Source organism: Gymnoscopelus braueri (genome assembly GCF_963280865.1).
Source record: "Gymnoscopelus braueri genome assembly, chromosome: 10".
Taxonomy (NCBI): Eukaryota; Metazoa; Chordata; class Actinopteri; order Myctophiformes; family Myctophidae; genus Gymnoscopelus; species Gymnoscopelus braueri.
In genome coordinates, this window is record NC_137611.1 from 26,989,383 (window position 1) to 27,006,882 (window position 17,500).

Consider the following 17,500-nt stretch of genomic DNA (forward strand, 5'->3'; position numbering starts at 1 on the left):
TTTTTTCATAAATGAATGCCCTACTTCGTCATACTACAGTGTCACACAAAAGTAGCAAGAATAGCCGATGCAACGCATTGTGAGCTTGTAGATCTGCTATTTTTGAAAGATTTTAAGTGAAAGTGGTTAAGTCTGTCTTTGAGTTTTATAAATATTGAACCAATGAAAAGTATTACAAGAGCTTGTGACTAAATAATAACTACTGTGGATCCATTGGAACACAGCTTCTTTTTTCCATTTCCTGAAAAGTACGAGATTTAGACTTGTCACCCGACAGTGACAATGTGTTTTTTTTCTTCTTCTCGAAACAATAATTCGATTTGTATCACAGCTTTCAATCAATTGCTTGGTGCTGAAGTTGCTGTATAAGTGTAGAGCTTTGCCAGATGGCATGAACATCCAAATGTTGCGCCCGTGGGCAGAAGGAGTTACTTGTGCGTCAGGGGACCTCTGAGTTATCTCTCTCTCCTCTTATTGCTTTCATTCTAACCCTCCATCACCCGGCAACCTTTCTCCCATTTCTTTTTTCAATCTTTGATTGATTGATTGACTTTTTTATTGGCAAACATGCATAGACATAGTTGTTGTACATATCTGTCAAAAGTGTAAAACACAACAAAGCTCGAGAGCTTATCTCCATCGTGGCCCTTTGAGTGCAAATATTAGCCTGGTTCCAGACCATAGACCCCGCCCACTCTCTGAGTGAACTGCCCCTCTTGGTCTGGTGTTGTAATGTGAACCTAGGATTTATTCGGTACAAAAAGCAGCGTTCAATGAGAGTCGGAGGTGGGGGTGGGTCTAACGACAAGCCAATCAGCGAATATCTGCTAAAACAAGCCGTGCGATGACGTCAGATGTAGGCGGATCCGTGGATCTCTTGTGATGATTGGTTTAAGGAAATTTGAATCCCCTCCCCCTTGTAATCGCCTACACTGCAGCCAGACTGAAGCTCCGCGCAGCTTCAGTCTGATAATCAGGCTATGCAAATATGTGTGTAAACTGAGTGGTGCGTGTTGGCGTACTCAGTGGGGTTCTATAGGTTGAGCAGCCACTGTCCAGTCACACCCAACTTTGGGTGTGACTGGACAAGACAAGGCATGTCTTTAAAGTCACTTGATTGTTTCTCTTCATTTCTTCTTCTTGTTGCTATACTGTATCCATCAAATCTCACTTACCGAGTGCACTCCTGTAACTACTGTACAGATAGCTATGGCTATCTTCTTACTGTACCTTGTCATCACTCATATATAGGTATGCATGAAAACGTGACTCTTTACATAAACCTCATCTCCCTTAAATTCTTGATTCCACTTTATGAAATACTTTTTATTCACATTTTCATTCCCTTCTCGTCCCCCCCCTCTCTCTCTCTCTCTCTCTCTCTCTCTCCGTGCTTCTTAATTCAGTCGCACTACCCTGCTCTGTATCTTCCATGCTCCCCCCTCTTATCTTACCTCTCGTTCCCTTTGTGAAGCTGGGAGGCGCGAGGCAGAGTTTGCTTAGCCCCGGGATTAAGCCGCTGCGGGGGATTAAAAGCAGTGGAGTCTAAATTGTCGTTGCGTAACGCCGCGAGCGCGTGTGATGGTTAAACGTGGACACATCTCAGTGGAGCTCCACTGATTGCTTTTGTGCCTTGCACTCCTTCAGCTAAAGCTACCCTGTGAGAGTAATCTACGCTCGATGCGGACATGATTTATGTGATTTGGGTGGGCCGTAATTAGAAAGCAAACAGTGAGCAGTACAATTTACTTAACGTTTTCTCATTACGTTTACGAGGCTGAGGGCGACATTTGATTTGATTGAAATCCAATACGAGAATGTGGTCATAATTATGGTCTCCGCAAAAACAGAACAATAAATCAGCAATGGCACCGAGTGACCCCAAAGCTGTGGGATGTCAAAGTCTCATAGTTAGGGGATTCATCTAATGTGCACATCGAAGGCATTTCCAGAGATTGCTAAGAATTGCCCGTGTTCTGTTCATAAATGGACACCAAATAGCAGGTGGCATGGCAGCTCCAGTTTCATGTGAGCTCAACAATTTGTAGATCCACCTTTTATTTTGCCCAAAAATAGGGACGGCAGGTTGAAGGTGGTTAAAGGGATACTTTTTTTCTATCGATTAGTCACCCCATGGAGACTTTAATTCATGGATATTTTTTTTGTTTTTGTCGTATTCCTAAGCCAATAATTTGACCAGCGGACCGGTAGGCAGCGGTTCCGGTATAGGAGACACAAAGGAGACTCTTTGTGTCTCCTACCGGAACCGCTGCCGGTCATCAAATTATTGGCTTAGGAATGCGGCAAAAACAAAAAAAATATCCATGAATTCAAGTCTCCATGGGGTGACTAATCGATAGAAAAAAAGTCATTTTGGGGGTGAACTATCCCTTTAAGGCATTGGCCTGGCTAAATAGGTAATATAATCCTAGACTCTACTCCACTATAATCAGGTTGTAGTGTTTCAAATCACACCGGCTAACTCTATGGAACAGTTTATACATTAAAAAAAAGACTGTTTAATTGATTCTTCAGATTAGATTTTGTGTGAGACCAATGAGGGTATAAAACAGATAATGGAGTTGAGTGACTCTGCAACTTCCATTAACCCTTTAAGACCGGGAAAGCATCTGTGTCATTTTTAGATTTCTTTGTTCTCTGCAACTTCCATTAACTTGGACTTGATGGCAAACCATATTTGTATCTCAGGAGGTTGTGATGGGGGTGCAGTGTGGTATGGAGTGAAATTGAGCATTGTGAGTAGTATAGCCTGGCTCTGGATAATTATGTACTATATGGGCATACTCTTAGAATCATAGAATAACTGCTTTTCCTTGTGTTTTTGGAATGCTATGCAATAATATCTGAAGTGTTAATTGAACTTTGAAGAGTTTAATAATGGACCCGGAACCCGTAAGGGTAAATCTTTTCCCTTTCAGAGTCTAATTAACACTCTGCATTTGACTGTGTATGCATAATTGTGCACCTGTGCAGAGAGAGAGAATGGCAGATTGTGAGAAATCTGTCAAATAACACTTCCCCTGAATAACACTTCCCAACAGAGCTGGCACATTCACTGCAGGTGCAGGACCAACACAAATCACAGGCAAATCAAAAATAAAAGTCTGCACACTGTGGCTTATACAGGGCTCCCAGTCAAAAGCTTTATTGGAAGATTAACGTTTCGACTAAAACGTCTTCTTCAGAAATGAGAAGACTAAGGTCCATTGGGTTCAATGGGACGCCCGGGCCCTATAGTCTCCACACAGTGGTGGGCAGGAACTTTACGCCTGCACCACCCAAGTGCCCAAGAATTATCTAACATATCATACTTAAGATGAACATTATGATCTCTCTCACACACACACACACACACACACGCACACACGCACGCACGCACGCACGCACGCACGCACGCACGCACGCACGCACAAACTCGCACACACACTCTTATTTGCAGCCACTTCTCTTGTTGACATTTGCTGCGGTCGCCACAGATACCTCATCACTGAACAGATGCTTCAGTGTCACGGTCACCTCTCTCGTTTGGCTAGACGTCAACAAACACCCTGACTACATATGCTCCAGGAGGAGGTTGACCCCCAAGATGGCACAAGGCATGTATCTCTGCAGTATGATTAGATTGTAATATAATTTGTCTAGATGGCTATAGTGCCTTCCACAAGGGAGATGGGAACATTAGCATAATTGGAGGAATGCCCCTTGGAATTTGAGCGCTTGGAAGGAGAATTGTGGATGGGGGTGTGAGGAGGTCAAATATGGCTCTAGTTGCAGATTGCAGAGAGAGGGTGCATTAGATAAACGAAGAGCTAATCATCTCTGTATAAATGGCTTCAATGGATGTATTGGATTAGGCGTGGCTAGAGCCTGGCTTGGTTTGAATGGATCTGGCTATGCAAGAGGCATGAACTGAGGCTGGATGAGGGAGTGGCTTGGGTTGAGGATTTGACTGAATCAGGCAACTTGAAAGTAAAACATGAGTATAGTTGCCCTAATGTGAACCGCAGTCAAAGACGCTGCTGCATACAAATGTGTGCATATAGTCAATATGGCTGTTTGTTTGACCTCGATGCCAGAGGGGCACATGCCTGTGATAGGAGCAAACTGGTTTCAACATTGTTGCCAATGTTTGGTATTTCTTTAGTTCATTATGCATTTGTTTTAAACTGTATTAGGTAAATAGTCATTTGTATTGTCTATGCAAATATTTGTGCTGTTAGATGGTGTTAACATATCTTCTGAAGTTATTGTGGGAGACTGGAGTGGCCATGGTGCCCTTCACTGTGGAGGTGCTGGTTGACAAGGTAATTGACACCTTAGAGCAGTCTTAACAAGGTGATTCACATCAGCTGGAGGGGCCAGTCTGCGCTGTAGTCCATTGTAGTCCAGGAAGAATCATGAGGGGAGATGTTTTTAAAAAAAATAAAAGAGAGAGAGAGAGAGAGAGAGAGAGAGAGAGAGAGAGAGAGAGAGAGAGAGAGAGAAAACTTGTAGATACATTGATAGCAAGGCTTGATCACCTTTGATCACCAAAGGCAGTATTTAAGTAATTAAGGAGCAAGATGTTTATTATGCCTTTGACATCAAAGAGCATGAGGGAACCCTAGCTGCTGCTGGCTTAATTGTTGTGGAGCAATAGTTTGCCTATTTTCGTCATTGCTATTATCATTTGGCTTCTTCGTTTTAGCAACCAATCCAAAGTTAGAGCTGCCAACTCTCACACATTGATATATGCAAATGGCCTAGAATAGATAACATACTCTTACTGTACTCAATCATGCCAAAACTTTGGAAATCAAATTAATTTACACATTAGGCAATCTACAAAACACACTGTTTGCTGTAGCTCACATAATTATATTGCCAGTCATTTATGATTGCTTTTTGTTGCTAGGAAAACATTATGTCACTATCATGAGCAAATCTATCTTTATGCTATATGCTTTTCTGTAAATGATGATCAAATAATTTATAACAAATGTTTTTATTTATTGTTAAAGTAAAATAGGGGTGCCAGGTTGAAAGTGGAAAAGCTAGCCCAACAATTAATTTAATTGAATTAAACATTTTCTCCTCTCCTTTCCAAATATATTATTAATATATTTCTTAAATTTTTTAAAAATACTTTAAATCAGTTAATTTTAGCCAATAGAACTTCTAAATTGTACCCACTAAACGCAGCGTTTAAAGATCTTTAGTCTCCAATGTTTGTCACCCGCAGATGGCCACCAATTAAAATATTCGCAGCAAATCAATCCCTTTTGCCCCTCATTACGTTGGCATCTGTGAGATGATAAGATGGCATTTAGCGGTACGTTTCTGTCACACGGTGAAGTCTCCAGCCCACATGAAGACAGCAGGATGTTGACAACGCGGGGGCCATGGATGTGCATGTGCTTTTTGGTCAGCTCCGTCTTGATGACTAATCCCCCCTTCACACCCTCCACTCTCACACAACAACACCGCTGGCAATTCCTTTACCAGAAAAAAGGCCTTCAGATTAGCCACCGCGCTCTGATACAAGGTGATAAGTGGTCTCTCGGGGTCACGAGGACCACATTAACCCTTTTAGACCGTGAACGCATCTGTGTAACCACTTAACCATTATTGTATATTTGGCTATTCAAAAATAGCAGATCTACAAGCTCATAGCGCGGCACCGAGTGCCGCGCTATGAGCTTGTAGCTCTGCTATTTTTGAAAAATCGTGAAAATTTGTGCAAATATTTGAATATATATTTTTAAAGGGAAATGTTTTTACTCCAATTTTAGCTTCTGGGGGTCCCCATTACAAAATATTTTGAGATGGGGGTCCGCGGCCAAATACATATAATTTTGGTGGTCCTTGACAAGAAAAACGTTTGGGAACCACTGATTATAGCAACATACGTTTTTTTTTAAAACTGTTAGGATTTAGAAGACATTTGTAGAACCTCCAGAAGCAAAGATTTGAGTTAAAAATGTTCGCTTTAAAAATATGTATTCAAAGATTTGCATGCATTCTAACCGAGTGCCGCGCTATGAGCTTGTAGATCTGCTTTTTTTTAGTAGCCAAAGAAATCTAAAAATGATCCCCGGTCTAAATGGGTTAAGACACTAGACGAGCAGCAGCATCAAGCACATTTTAGCTTTAGGCCCTGCTGTTGTCAAGCTGTAGCCGGATGATAAATGAAGGAAATGGCATCCGGGAAAAAGCTTGGAGGAGGCACTCCAACGGTTTAGATCATCTCTTTGACCCCGTACACAGTGACATATGTCAGGCTCCTTCAACCCTGTGAATGGACTGCGAGAGGGGTCGGTGAGTTCACCTGCACATTATTCCCCCCCTGGTGAGAGAGGCTTATGTTATGTTGTTGACTGCTACTGTCTGGAGGACTGAATTATATCTCACAAATGTCTTCCCATCTGCTCCTAACAGAACATGGCTTCACTTTGATCCCAGCGAGAATGCTATCCGTTCTATTTTGAGTTGTTCTGCTCGACTGCGCTGCCACTCAGACTGGGCGAATGGGGAGGGGGGGGGGGGGGGCAGTGCCTCTTCACTGCCTCGGGTCATTAATTTCTCTGTTTGATTAGTTAGGTTGTGGTAAACAGGTTAACAGAAGGGAATGTTTACTTTGACTTTGGTTCTGGCTTCCTAAATGTCATTTTAAACAAATCCCTGCCAGCTAATCTGATCAGGCACTCAGGCAATGATCTGGTCTCTGTGATACTGTCTAACGTGCTGCTATAAATAACTTTCATTGACACCCCCCATCTCTCTCTCTCTCTCTCTCTCTCTCTCTCTCTCTCTCTCTCTCTCTCTCTCTCTCTCTCTCTCTCTCTCTCTCTCTCTCTCTCTCTCTTTCTCTCCTACAGCATCCTGTTTGCAGATATAGTTGGTTTCACCAGCCTCGCCTCCCAGTGTACAGCCCAGGAGCTGGTTAAACTGCTAAATGAGTTGTTTGGAAAGTTTGACGAGCTCGCCACGGTGAGTCTATTGTACTTCCTGTGAACAGCATTGTTCCTTTTCCATCATTGATATCATTCATCTGGAAATGTTCGTCCCTTTTTGATCTTTGTGTGCGCATTGTCCAGCCTCTGAGACATGTGAGGCTTGCCTAGTGGTGGCGTGTGTTTGCACGTGTGTGTGCGTGTGTATGGCTTTGAACATGCTATACTTGCTAACTCCACTGTCATGCCAGCTTAGTATGATGCTACAGAGAACACTGGAGGCCCATATATGATGTTCCATATGATTACACAGGGCTTCATTTGAGGAAGAGTTGGCAGAAAGTCTTTAATCCAAGCCAGATTTACCCTTGACTAAACCTTGTCTCTCTCCACTCTGGCATTCTGTGTGAACTGAATGAAGAGGCTGTGGAGTTGAACTGGTGCCGGGTCTTGCATATTGCATAAGGAAACTCCACAGAGTAAAATCTGAAGTGTTGATTTAAGCACATGAACCCTAGCATTCCTATTCTGGGCATGTCACAATAGGCGAACATTCAGGGGAAAATAGCCAGTCTACAAGCTCACAACCCAAAAAAAGGAGGGCGGTAATACAGGGACCCTGGTCAACACAGTATATAGGTTACTCTGAGAGTGTAAAAATAGACGCACGGATAATTTAATTCTGAAGGTATAGGGTCCGTTTTTAGAGTTAAATCAACACATCTGTCGTGACATTTTCTTGCAGTTTTCAGTGCTGAAAATCTGCTCCCGTTTTGTCTCGATTTCCGGGATTTTCTATTGCGAATGCATGAATCAAAATTGTGTTGACGCCCCTGCATGTCTTTTTTATTTTGATGTGCCTCTACCAAATTATACTGTATAATTTCCTGTCCAGCTTTGCTGCTGTGATTGGCTGGCTGCGGTGTGAGTTTGGCTGACACATATGTTTGTTTGGAGAGAGGTTAGAATCCCAACGGCTCCTGCAGATCACCCCGCAGCTGACTTATCTGCATGTAATCTGGCCTCTATTACTTACATCAGGCACATGTGCCTGTGAAATCCCTTAATCCGCCGGATTACAGCTAACCCTTTTTTGCTTTCATACAACATTTTCTTGGCTTTATTGGGGCGGGTCTATTTTTAACTTGTTTGTTTACATGCACAAAATAGAACATGACTTCGGGATGCAGCCTTTTTTTTTCGTGTTTAGGTTGTTCAAATTACGTGAAATGGTTTCAGTCACTTTTGCCTGATTAAACTTGCACCTGCTTGTCCTGCTTCATCCCTGTAAAAGTCAGTCTTTCTTCATCCCTGTAAAAGTTGTACCTTATCCCGAGTTGCAATCAAGCATACTAAATAAGGAGAACCAATTATTACATGCAAAACAATATACAGACTCTCATTTATTTATTATTAAGTCCAGTCATGTCAACAAGTCAATACATTTTAATTGGGTATTTATTTGGCTGTAGTTGATATTCACTCACATCTCTTAGACTAGCTGGGTTTGAAGGAATATACTATTTGGGAATGTATCATTCTCTCAGAGCTGAATTATCAAGTTATAGGCTCTTGGTTTGCTAGCTGGGAGCTTGGAGTTACACTGATAGGCTCCCTTAAGTTCCATTATCAGAGGTTTTAGCCTTGCTCTGACCCAAAGCCCCGCTCATTCTGATCCACTCTGGCAGGAAGTGGCAATACCAATGACTCATGTCTGTGGCCACAGTGGGCATGCTGTCTCTCCCTGTTCCAGACGAGAAGCGGGCGATGCCACATGTCCACTGGGCACTGTTTCATTGCGTCATCCCAGCACCGTCCACACACCACCTGTTCACTCTCCATCGAGATGCACATAGGAAGTGGGCCAGGCATGTGGTGCTGTCCCAAAGTCCGACTGATGTAGGAGACTTACACCTGCCCTTCTTCCCCCAATCTCCCCTCCTCTCCTCTCCTCTCCTCTCCTCTCCTCTCCTCTCCTCTCCTCTCCTCTCCTCTCCTCTCCTCTCCTCTCCTCTCCTCTCCTCTCCTCTCCTCTCCTCTCCATCAATTTGTTTTTAATTGTTTATCAATGTAAACATGCGGCAGGTGCACTTCTTTCAACATTGTGTTGTGCTTCGCTTTTGTCTGATCGATGGCAGTCATTTGGTCTCTGTTTTTGGATGGCTTCCAAAGATACATCCTTTAAAACCTTTGCGGAGCAGCACTACTCATCAATGTCAGATTTAGGGCAAGCGACCAATTCACAAAAGAGATGGGGCAAATATTTCAGTCTGGGGAGAGGCTGATCACAGCTGTGACCCCGAAATAGCCCAAAAAACAACAACCTGTTTACCTGAACTTCATTTATATGCAAATTAGCCGCAGACTGATTTGTTTCTGAACGTCATACATCATTTGATCAGGAGAAGCCTGATACCACTAACAGGGCAGAGGCCTCAGGTGAGGTCTTACAATGGCTTAGAGATTATATTTAGTAGTGGAAGAAGTCTATGACTTGATTTTAAGATTGAAACATTTACAGTAGTTGTGTTTGGTCTTAATCTTCATCATGTATCAATGTATCATTTTAACTATCTTCAGTAAACAGAACACTAGGCAGCAATAGAACAGACGAGCGGCAGATTGATACCGGGTTTTGGGAGAGGTGGTTTTTGCTTCATTGTATAAGCAAGCACCAAAAACAGCAGATCTACAAACTACAGGTGGCTCTCAGCCAAACAGACTACTTCAGACTACTACAGACTGGCAGTCCAATGAAGTCGGGAGATCAGTCGGTTGGAAGGTGTGAAAAAAAGTTGCTGAATGCACCTGAGAGCCGACACCGACAGACGGCTACTATGGTGCTAAAAAATAGCCTATGGCTTGATGTCTCTTTCAACAACAAACACATGAACATGTATGTAGGCTACATGCTTAAATCATTATGGACAGAAATTATAAAGATAACACTACGGCACTGCAGGTTCAGTGGCCTTGTGGTTAGAGTGTCCGCCCTGAGACTGGGAGGTCGGGGTTCGATGCCCGGCCGGGTCATACGACTATAATAATGGGACCCAGTGCCACCCTGCTTGGCACTCTGCATCAAGGGTTGGATTGGGGTAAGTCCCTGTGACATACTAGCGTCATGTTTAGGGGGTGTTACTTGTACATCAAGCTGCTTCACGCTAAGGAAACAGGAGATAGGCTCCTGCCCTATGGGCCTCAGGGCTCCGCAAGGATTACTTACTGCAGGGTGCTTAGGGCATGGGCACAAGGTTATCTGTATTTAGACTATTTTGGTGTTGCCTATTTATTTTGTATTTAGGCCTAATGTTAATTAAAACAATAAACACTGTGTGCCTACAGCAAATAGCAGCGCATTGCGCACACGGCCATATCATTTTCCTAGTGAGTTAGGAGTTAGCTAAGTTAGCTAACTTAGGATAAAAATATAATAAATATCTAGAATGATTAGCAAAAAATGGAGCCTGTCATTTCTGTTGGAGTAGCCTACGTTATGATACTCACCGCACGAGCCTTGCGCATCCACGAAGTAGGCTAATCCAACGTTTCATCGTCATATATAATCATCATCATTTTCAATTGATAAAATGTCCATTCTATCCACCCTGTATATCCATTGTCCCATGAAATAGTTGGAGAATGAGCACTCGGGTTTGCAATGATAAAACAAAACTCAAGTGAAACCTATAGAATACCACCGGTTGCTTTAGTGATTTTACAGACCTATTTCACCTTAAAGAAAAGCAGCAGTAAGTGCTAAAGATAATGATAAGTATAAGTTAGAGATACGGCATATAGGCTATACGCTTAGTTTTGTTTTTGCTGACGGCTGGTGCTTGAACGCAATGAGCCATACACGTGGGTGCTTTTAGTGTGCATTTTCAAAACACATGCAGCTGTAGCAATATTTATACCATCGATATATACATTTACGCTGAGCACTAGGCTACTACTGTATTGCATTTTAGAAAGGGTCCCCGCTACCCCTCCAGGCAGCCAACCAGAGAGCTCTACCTCCTCTCCACCAGCCTGGCGGTTTTCGACACTTCCCTACAACTTATGACCCGACACGACAGCGCGCACACCGCCCATTCGACAACAGATTTTTGGCCACAGACGCTTTCCGACGCTTATATTACCGCCGCCGACGTCGGTGTAGTGGAGAGCTACCTTAAAGGGATAGTTCACCCCAAAAATGTCATTTTTTCTATCGATTAGTCACCCCATGGAGACTTGAATTCATGGATTTTGTTTAGTTTGTTTAGTTTAAGCCAATAATTTGATGATCAGTGGACCGGTAGGCAGTGGTTCCGGTAGGAGACACAAAGGAGACTCTTTGTGTCTCCTACCGGAACCGCTGCCGGTCATCAAATTATTGGTTTAGAAATGCGACAAAAACAAAAAAATATCTATGAATTCAAGTCTCCATGGGGTGACTAATCAATAGAAAAAAAATATTTTTTGGGGTGAACTATCCCTTTAACACGTTGTGTGCTTGCAGATCTTCTATTTTTGGGTGTGTTTTTTACTTGAATTCTTGAAGTGATAACGCTACTTATTCCAATCATAACTACACATACCAGTGGAGTCGTTATGATGCTATACCCTCTCAGGCTGTTATTGTTGCGCACTTAGTCACAGGTGTTATACAAGTGAGAGTGAAAATCGGTTTCAAGTGGAGGCTTTGGCTTATAATTAGAATATAATGAAGAAAATAAAACCAGCCTCTATTCTATAAAACTGTACTTCTCTGCGTGAGCTCCAAACCGCCTGCATGCGTGTACACGACACGTCGTGCCTCTGTTTCCATGGCAGACTTTCACAAAGCTTTTCATCCTTGTCTCTCCTCTCGCCGCGCCTCCTTGCATCACAGCGCTCCAACTCCTCCGCTCCTTGTCTCTCTGTCTTTTGATCGCCGTGCTTCAGCCTCCCTCCCTCCCTCAACTGTGTCTCTTTATGCCCCATGGTTCTCTGCACCCTCTACCTTTCCCTCTGCTTCCATTTTTAGGATCCGCCTACCCACTTTGTGTTCATGTTACATGAATCTAGCTGTTTACCCGTATGAATCTGCCAGCACATGTTTGTTAATAAAACACGTGCTACACGACACACGTCTATCCTACAGATTATTTGATTAATTACGTTATGTTAATAATACGATATGTTAATACTCCTTTTTTTTTAAAGCCACACTGTGAGGCAACTTATTTGATATGTATTGGATACAATCCACTGAGACAAACTCATCCACATTCTGAGGGCATGCAGCATTGCTGAGAGGCTAGTGCCAGATACAGTATCAGCAGGTTGTATGAGCACACTTGAGCCAAGGTCCTCTTGGCAGACAGACACCTTCAACATCCTCACCGGTGTAATACAGGGTGACACTCTTGCTCCCTTCCTCCTCATTATTGCACTCGACCGTGCGTTGAGGAAGACCATCCATCGCTGGACATGAACTGGAGCTCGGGGGCCATACTCCCACTCAGGAGGAGTCGTCGTGTACCAACTGTCACCGTCCCTGACCTCGACTATGTCAACGACATCGCGCTCGTTTCGAACGCCGCTGCGCTTGCGAGGGGAAGTCGTTGGACAGGTGTTAAACTAGGATGCTCCATACAGCCCAGGATGTCTTGTGGATGAAAGACATGGACAATGGTCTACCGCTGGTGACCACAAAGATACGCCTAAGGAGACTCGGGCTGCTTCAAAAGTGTGCTTCAAAACTCGTCCTCTGGGCATGCATCGTAAAGCCTGGTGTGGTGTTCAGAGGATAGTATACAGTATGTGGACATGCTGAAGAATTCAAAGACAAAAATATAACGCACATCCTCCGTCTCTGGTGCTGAGACAAACTGCAACACAGCAGAATCATGAAACACAAGAAGGGGGCTCACAACTGACTTTTAACATGCTCCAGCAGCAACAGAACGACGTTTTCGACCTTGCAGTCTATTTCAAGGGGGACATGCTGAAGAATGACACTGACCACGCCAGTGCTGATAAACTGTGCTCTGGACTGCTGGACCCATGTGTGGAGAGGTGTCTTCGCAAGAACCCCATTCACCCCAGTGGCTTCCACAAGACTGATTGATTGATTTCATATGAAGTTTAGTCAACTATTTCTAATGTAACATACAGTATCAGCTGTATTAACTGTTTTCATTCAGTTTAATTTCTCCTCCATTTGGCTTTATTGTGTTGGGGGGTAAAAAAGTTAAAGTGTAATTTGTCTAGTGGCTTTGCCCACTAGAGGCCCCCAGCGATACATGCTCTAGGTGTCTAAAAAATGTGACCATATTGACTTAAAACATGCTATAACATGCCATAGAAACAATGTCTATTGGCCACATGAAATATGGTCACATTTTGTGTAAGTGGAAGGTGGATTTTGATTGTTGATGAATTTGAATGCCAGAATACTCAGGTTTACAATCAGTATTAATAGCTGAATGGCTCACACGTACACATAAACAGCAGCGAGCAAGGAAGAATGAGTAAAAGAGCAACATACTGTATCTCTATGTCCCTTTTTAGCTCTGTTAACAATGCATACTAACTGTACAGTGTATTGATTGAATCAAAGCACATGTAGACTCCCCCACGTTGGAAAGAGAGTTACATTTGTGTATCTGGGACAAATATTCACAAAAACTACAGTTTCACAAAAACTACAAAAACTACATGACTACAGTATGTGCATTTGAGAACTAATTGAATTGAGACAAAGCAATTCAAGAGACTTTTAGTAGATGACCAGACTGAAGGCTCACGTGCAAGTTGTAAGATCTCTCTCTCTCTCTCTCTCTCTCTCTCTCTCTCTCTCTCTCTCTCTCTCTCTCTCTCTCTCTCTCTCTCTCTCTCTCTCTCTCTCTCTCTCTCTCTCTCTCTCTCTCTCTCTCTCATGCTCTCTCTCCCCACATGTATGCACATGACCACCCAGATTGTCCATAGTGCTTGAGTCACATGACCATAGTAATCCTGCTTGGGTCTGAATCAGCTCCTAAACCCCTATAGTGCAGATTAACACAGGAGACGTACTGGAGGAGGAGACTTTATAAGTACTGGGGCTTTCCCTGCATGCTTCCTATAGCCCCACCCGTGCTTCACCCTTGCTGCTGCTGTCCCCTCAGACGTGGCCTGAGTTACCCCTGAAAGACCTCACTGAACCCTGCAGAATCATACCGTACATTCCATTAGGGAATGACAATCTTTCCAAGGCAAGGCGTTTTGAAAACTAAAATACAAATGAAGATGCTTTGGAAATATGAGAAGAAAAACTATTTGGAAAACCTTTTGATTGAAATTGATTGAACATTTTATTAGGCAAAAAGGTCCGTCCAAAAAATTCCTTGCGGACTTGTTTCCGTTTAGGTCCTTGGTATTCATTTCATAGACATATATAGTAGTAACCAAACAGTTCAAATATCAACACAAAAATACAGAGAAAATAACACTATGTACAAAAAAAGCAAAAAAGCATGAAAAACAAAAAATATGTACAAAAGAGCAGAGCCTGTTATATGACTTGTGACTTATCCCTCGGCGTCCAAATTCAAGTTGATGTCTACTTAAAAACGGGGCATGTTTTGGTCTGAGGGCCCCAGGGAGACCAGCACAGCAGACATGGGTCTCTTGTGGGGTCTTTAATGGAGATTTATGACTGTTTTCTCACTGTCACTCTCAGGCAGAGAATTCCGTTCTCTTCAGTACTTGTTCTAGTATAAAATGTTGGGTTAATTGCGACGCTTGTTTTGTAGCTTGACAAGTGCTGAGTTTTTACTCGAGAAAATATTTATTCAAGTCTGAAGCACAATTTAGCGAGATTCCCTTTCTTCTATTTTGTACTGTACAGTTCTCTGTTGCTGCTTAACTTAGGCAGGTGGCTGCTCCTTAGTGCTTCTTAGTTTGTACATACAGTATACATATACGTAATGTTTCACAATAATTCCACATAGTGTGTGCCTTACTGCTGCCGAGCATTCGCACACCTAGAATACTACTGTACCGTATATGTCAAAATTGCTTAGAGCAATTCTGTGCCGCTGCTAACAAGCTGTCACTGTCTCTCACTTTCCTGGAACTCACACGGTTTTGCATGTTAAAAATAGAGCCTCCACCTCGTCGTTGTGCACACCGATGTGCATAATTATGAGTCTCTGTGCGCCTCACATGCTTGGCCCACAATCCCATTACCTCCATGGAAACAATGGGAGGGTTATGAGAATGTGTCCATGCCTCTCCTTGCTTTTAGATGGATGTCTGTGGCTTGCATCCTCTAATGATGGGTTATATTTATACGCCGTCCTTTCATAAAAACACAGCCTCTGGAGAGAGTGAACATGACTCACCTTATTCACCAACGTTAAAGTGATCCGTTGATTAGCTGCCACTTTGGAGGGCTCATTTAAGCTCTGATCTAAGCGCAAAGCCTAAGGAGCTTGTGTTGGATATAGTGTCTACAAACAACATATCCGTGTGCATGTGCAGGACGGGTGCACACCACTGACACACTGAATGGTTGCAACAATTAAATTCTATCGCTGAATTACAGCGTGTTTTGCAATATAGCAATGTAGAAGTACTCTGTTACAAGTAAACTCTGGTGTTAAAAATTTACTTGAGTAAAAGTACAAAAGTATTGGTATCAAAATGTACGTAAAGTACCAACAGTAAAAGTACTGACATTTTTAAAAATAGCAGATCTACAAGCTCACAACGCGTTGCGATGCGACGTGTTGTGAGCTTGTAGATCGGCTATTTTCAAATAGTCTAGGTATAAAATAGGACTAAAGTCGTCAATGTTTGTTTACATGTACTTAGTTACTTTCCACCACTGATTTTATGAAAGTGCATTTGACTCCTTACTATGTTTCTCTCTCTGCCACCCCCCCCCCCCTCTCTCTCTCTCTTTCTCACTCTGTATATCCATCTGGCGGACAGGAGAATCACTGTCGCAGAATTAAAATCCTAGGGGATTGCTACTACTGTGTGTCTGGGCTGACCCAGCCCAAGACTGACCACGCACACTGCTGCGTTGAGATGGGCCTGGACATGATAGACACCATAACGTGAGTGGTCACACCTGCCTGCCACTTCCTCCTTATCTCCTTGGCGGACACATTTTGTAATTGCCTTGATCATCTGAGTGGCCTTACAATTATTTATAATTGCCCGTTTCCATTTTTGGTCTGTGATTAACATATTTTACACTTAAATGAGGTCTGCCGGAAAATAAATCAAATCGTCGTTTGCTTGTGGAGACCAAAGTGAGTCCCGGATGAGGAGTTCCTTTCTAGAAGTGGGGATGGTGTTTAATGCATGTTGAGTGTGAGAGAGTACAAAAAACACATTTGGCTGGCAGAAAAAAAACATTTTGTGTTCCTTTATTGAGATGCGTTTTAGAGCTGAGAATTTGTTAACCCATTAAGACCTGAAGCCGATTCTACAAATGTCTTCTAAAACAGTATTATGAAAAACGTATGTTTCTATATCAGTGGTGCTCAAACTGTTTCACGTCAAGGACCCCCAAAATGATATGTTTTTGGCCGCCGACCCCTATCTCAAAATATTTTGTTCCAGGGACCCCCCAGAAGCAAAGGCTTCTGGGGGGAAAAGGATTTTTCAAAAATAGCAGATATACAAGCACAGAGTGCCGCGCTATAAGCTTAAATAGCGCTTAAATAGCGCTTAAATAGCGCTTAAATAGCGCTTAAATAGCTATGAGCTTAAATAGCGCTTAAATAGCGCTTAAATAGCCAAAGTGTAAAATAATGCTGTTTAGCTCAAATCAAAAAATTACACAGATGCGTTTGAGGTCTTAATGGGTTAAATGGTTATGTATAGGATGAATTATAAGCAGACATGCTAGTACATACAGTGCACAATCTCTCCATGGTAGCCACAACAGCTCAACAACTGCACAAAACCATTATTCAAACCACACCAGCGCCCAAACACAGATTTACAATCTTTAATTTGCATACATCATTCTGTGTGCACACATACAGTAGGCACAAGTTCTAATCAGTGTGTCATTGTCCTGCAGGTCGGTTGCAGAGGCCACAGAGGTCAACCTGAACATGCGCGTAGGCCTGCACACGGGCCGGGTGTTGTGTGGCGTCCTGGGTCTGAGGAAATGGCAGTATGACGTGTGGTCCAATGACGTGACCCTGGCCAATGTGATGGAGGCAGGAGGGCTACCGGGGTCGGTGCTAGTAGTGCTATGTAACCACACATCTCAGCAGCTCTCTCGCTCTGTGTTTTCATGTACAAAATTATGATTTCTTGTTATTTGCGCTTGAAACACCCTACGAGGTTGTTTTTAAAAGGATCCCTGGCTAATAAGCCAAATATGCCTTAAAGGTTCTATGACATTCATTTTCACTTTTTTTTATTTTTTATGTTTTTTGGGGGGGTTTATGACCTCAATTACACCCAAAAAATCTGAACTTTGAACATTCAGTAGATTTTCTGTGGTCTGGGGTTTTCTGAATAATTAGGCTGAAAAGTAATCTGAGCTTGGCCCTTCCACAGTGAGGTCA

The 17,500-nt window shown here is 42.9% G+C and overlaps 2 protein-coding genes across 3 annotated transcripts in view; both read left to right on the top strand.

Moving 5' to 3' along the window:
- Positions 1 to 17,500, top strand: part of ripk1l (receptor (TNFRSF)-interacting serine-threonine kinase 1, like) — a 733,201-nt gene that overhangs the window by 248,892 nt on the left and 466,809 nt on the right. The window lies entirely within an intron of this gene.
- LOC308093484 (adenylate cyclase type 1-like) overlaps positions 1 to 17,500 on the top strand; it is a gene marked incomplete at both ends in the record, with an annotated part of 47,153 nt that overhangs the window by 8,532 nt on the left and 21,121 nt on the right. Inside the window, 3 exons of the mRNA XM_080439822.1 lie at positions 6,879 to 6,990; positions 15,900 to 16,027; positions 17,005 to 17,163. Of these exons, the coding sequence (XP_080295948.1) occupies positions 6,879 to 6,990; positions 15,900 to 16,027; positions 17,005 to 17,163 (399 nt within the window). The remainder of the gene's footprint in view (positions 1 to 6,878; positions 6,991 to 15,899; positions 16,028 to 17,004; positions 17,164 to 17,500) is intronic.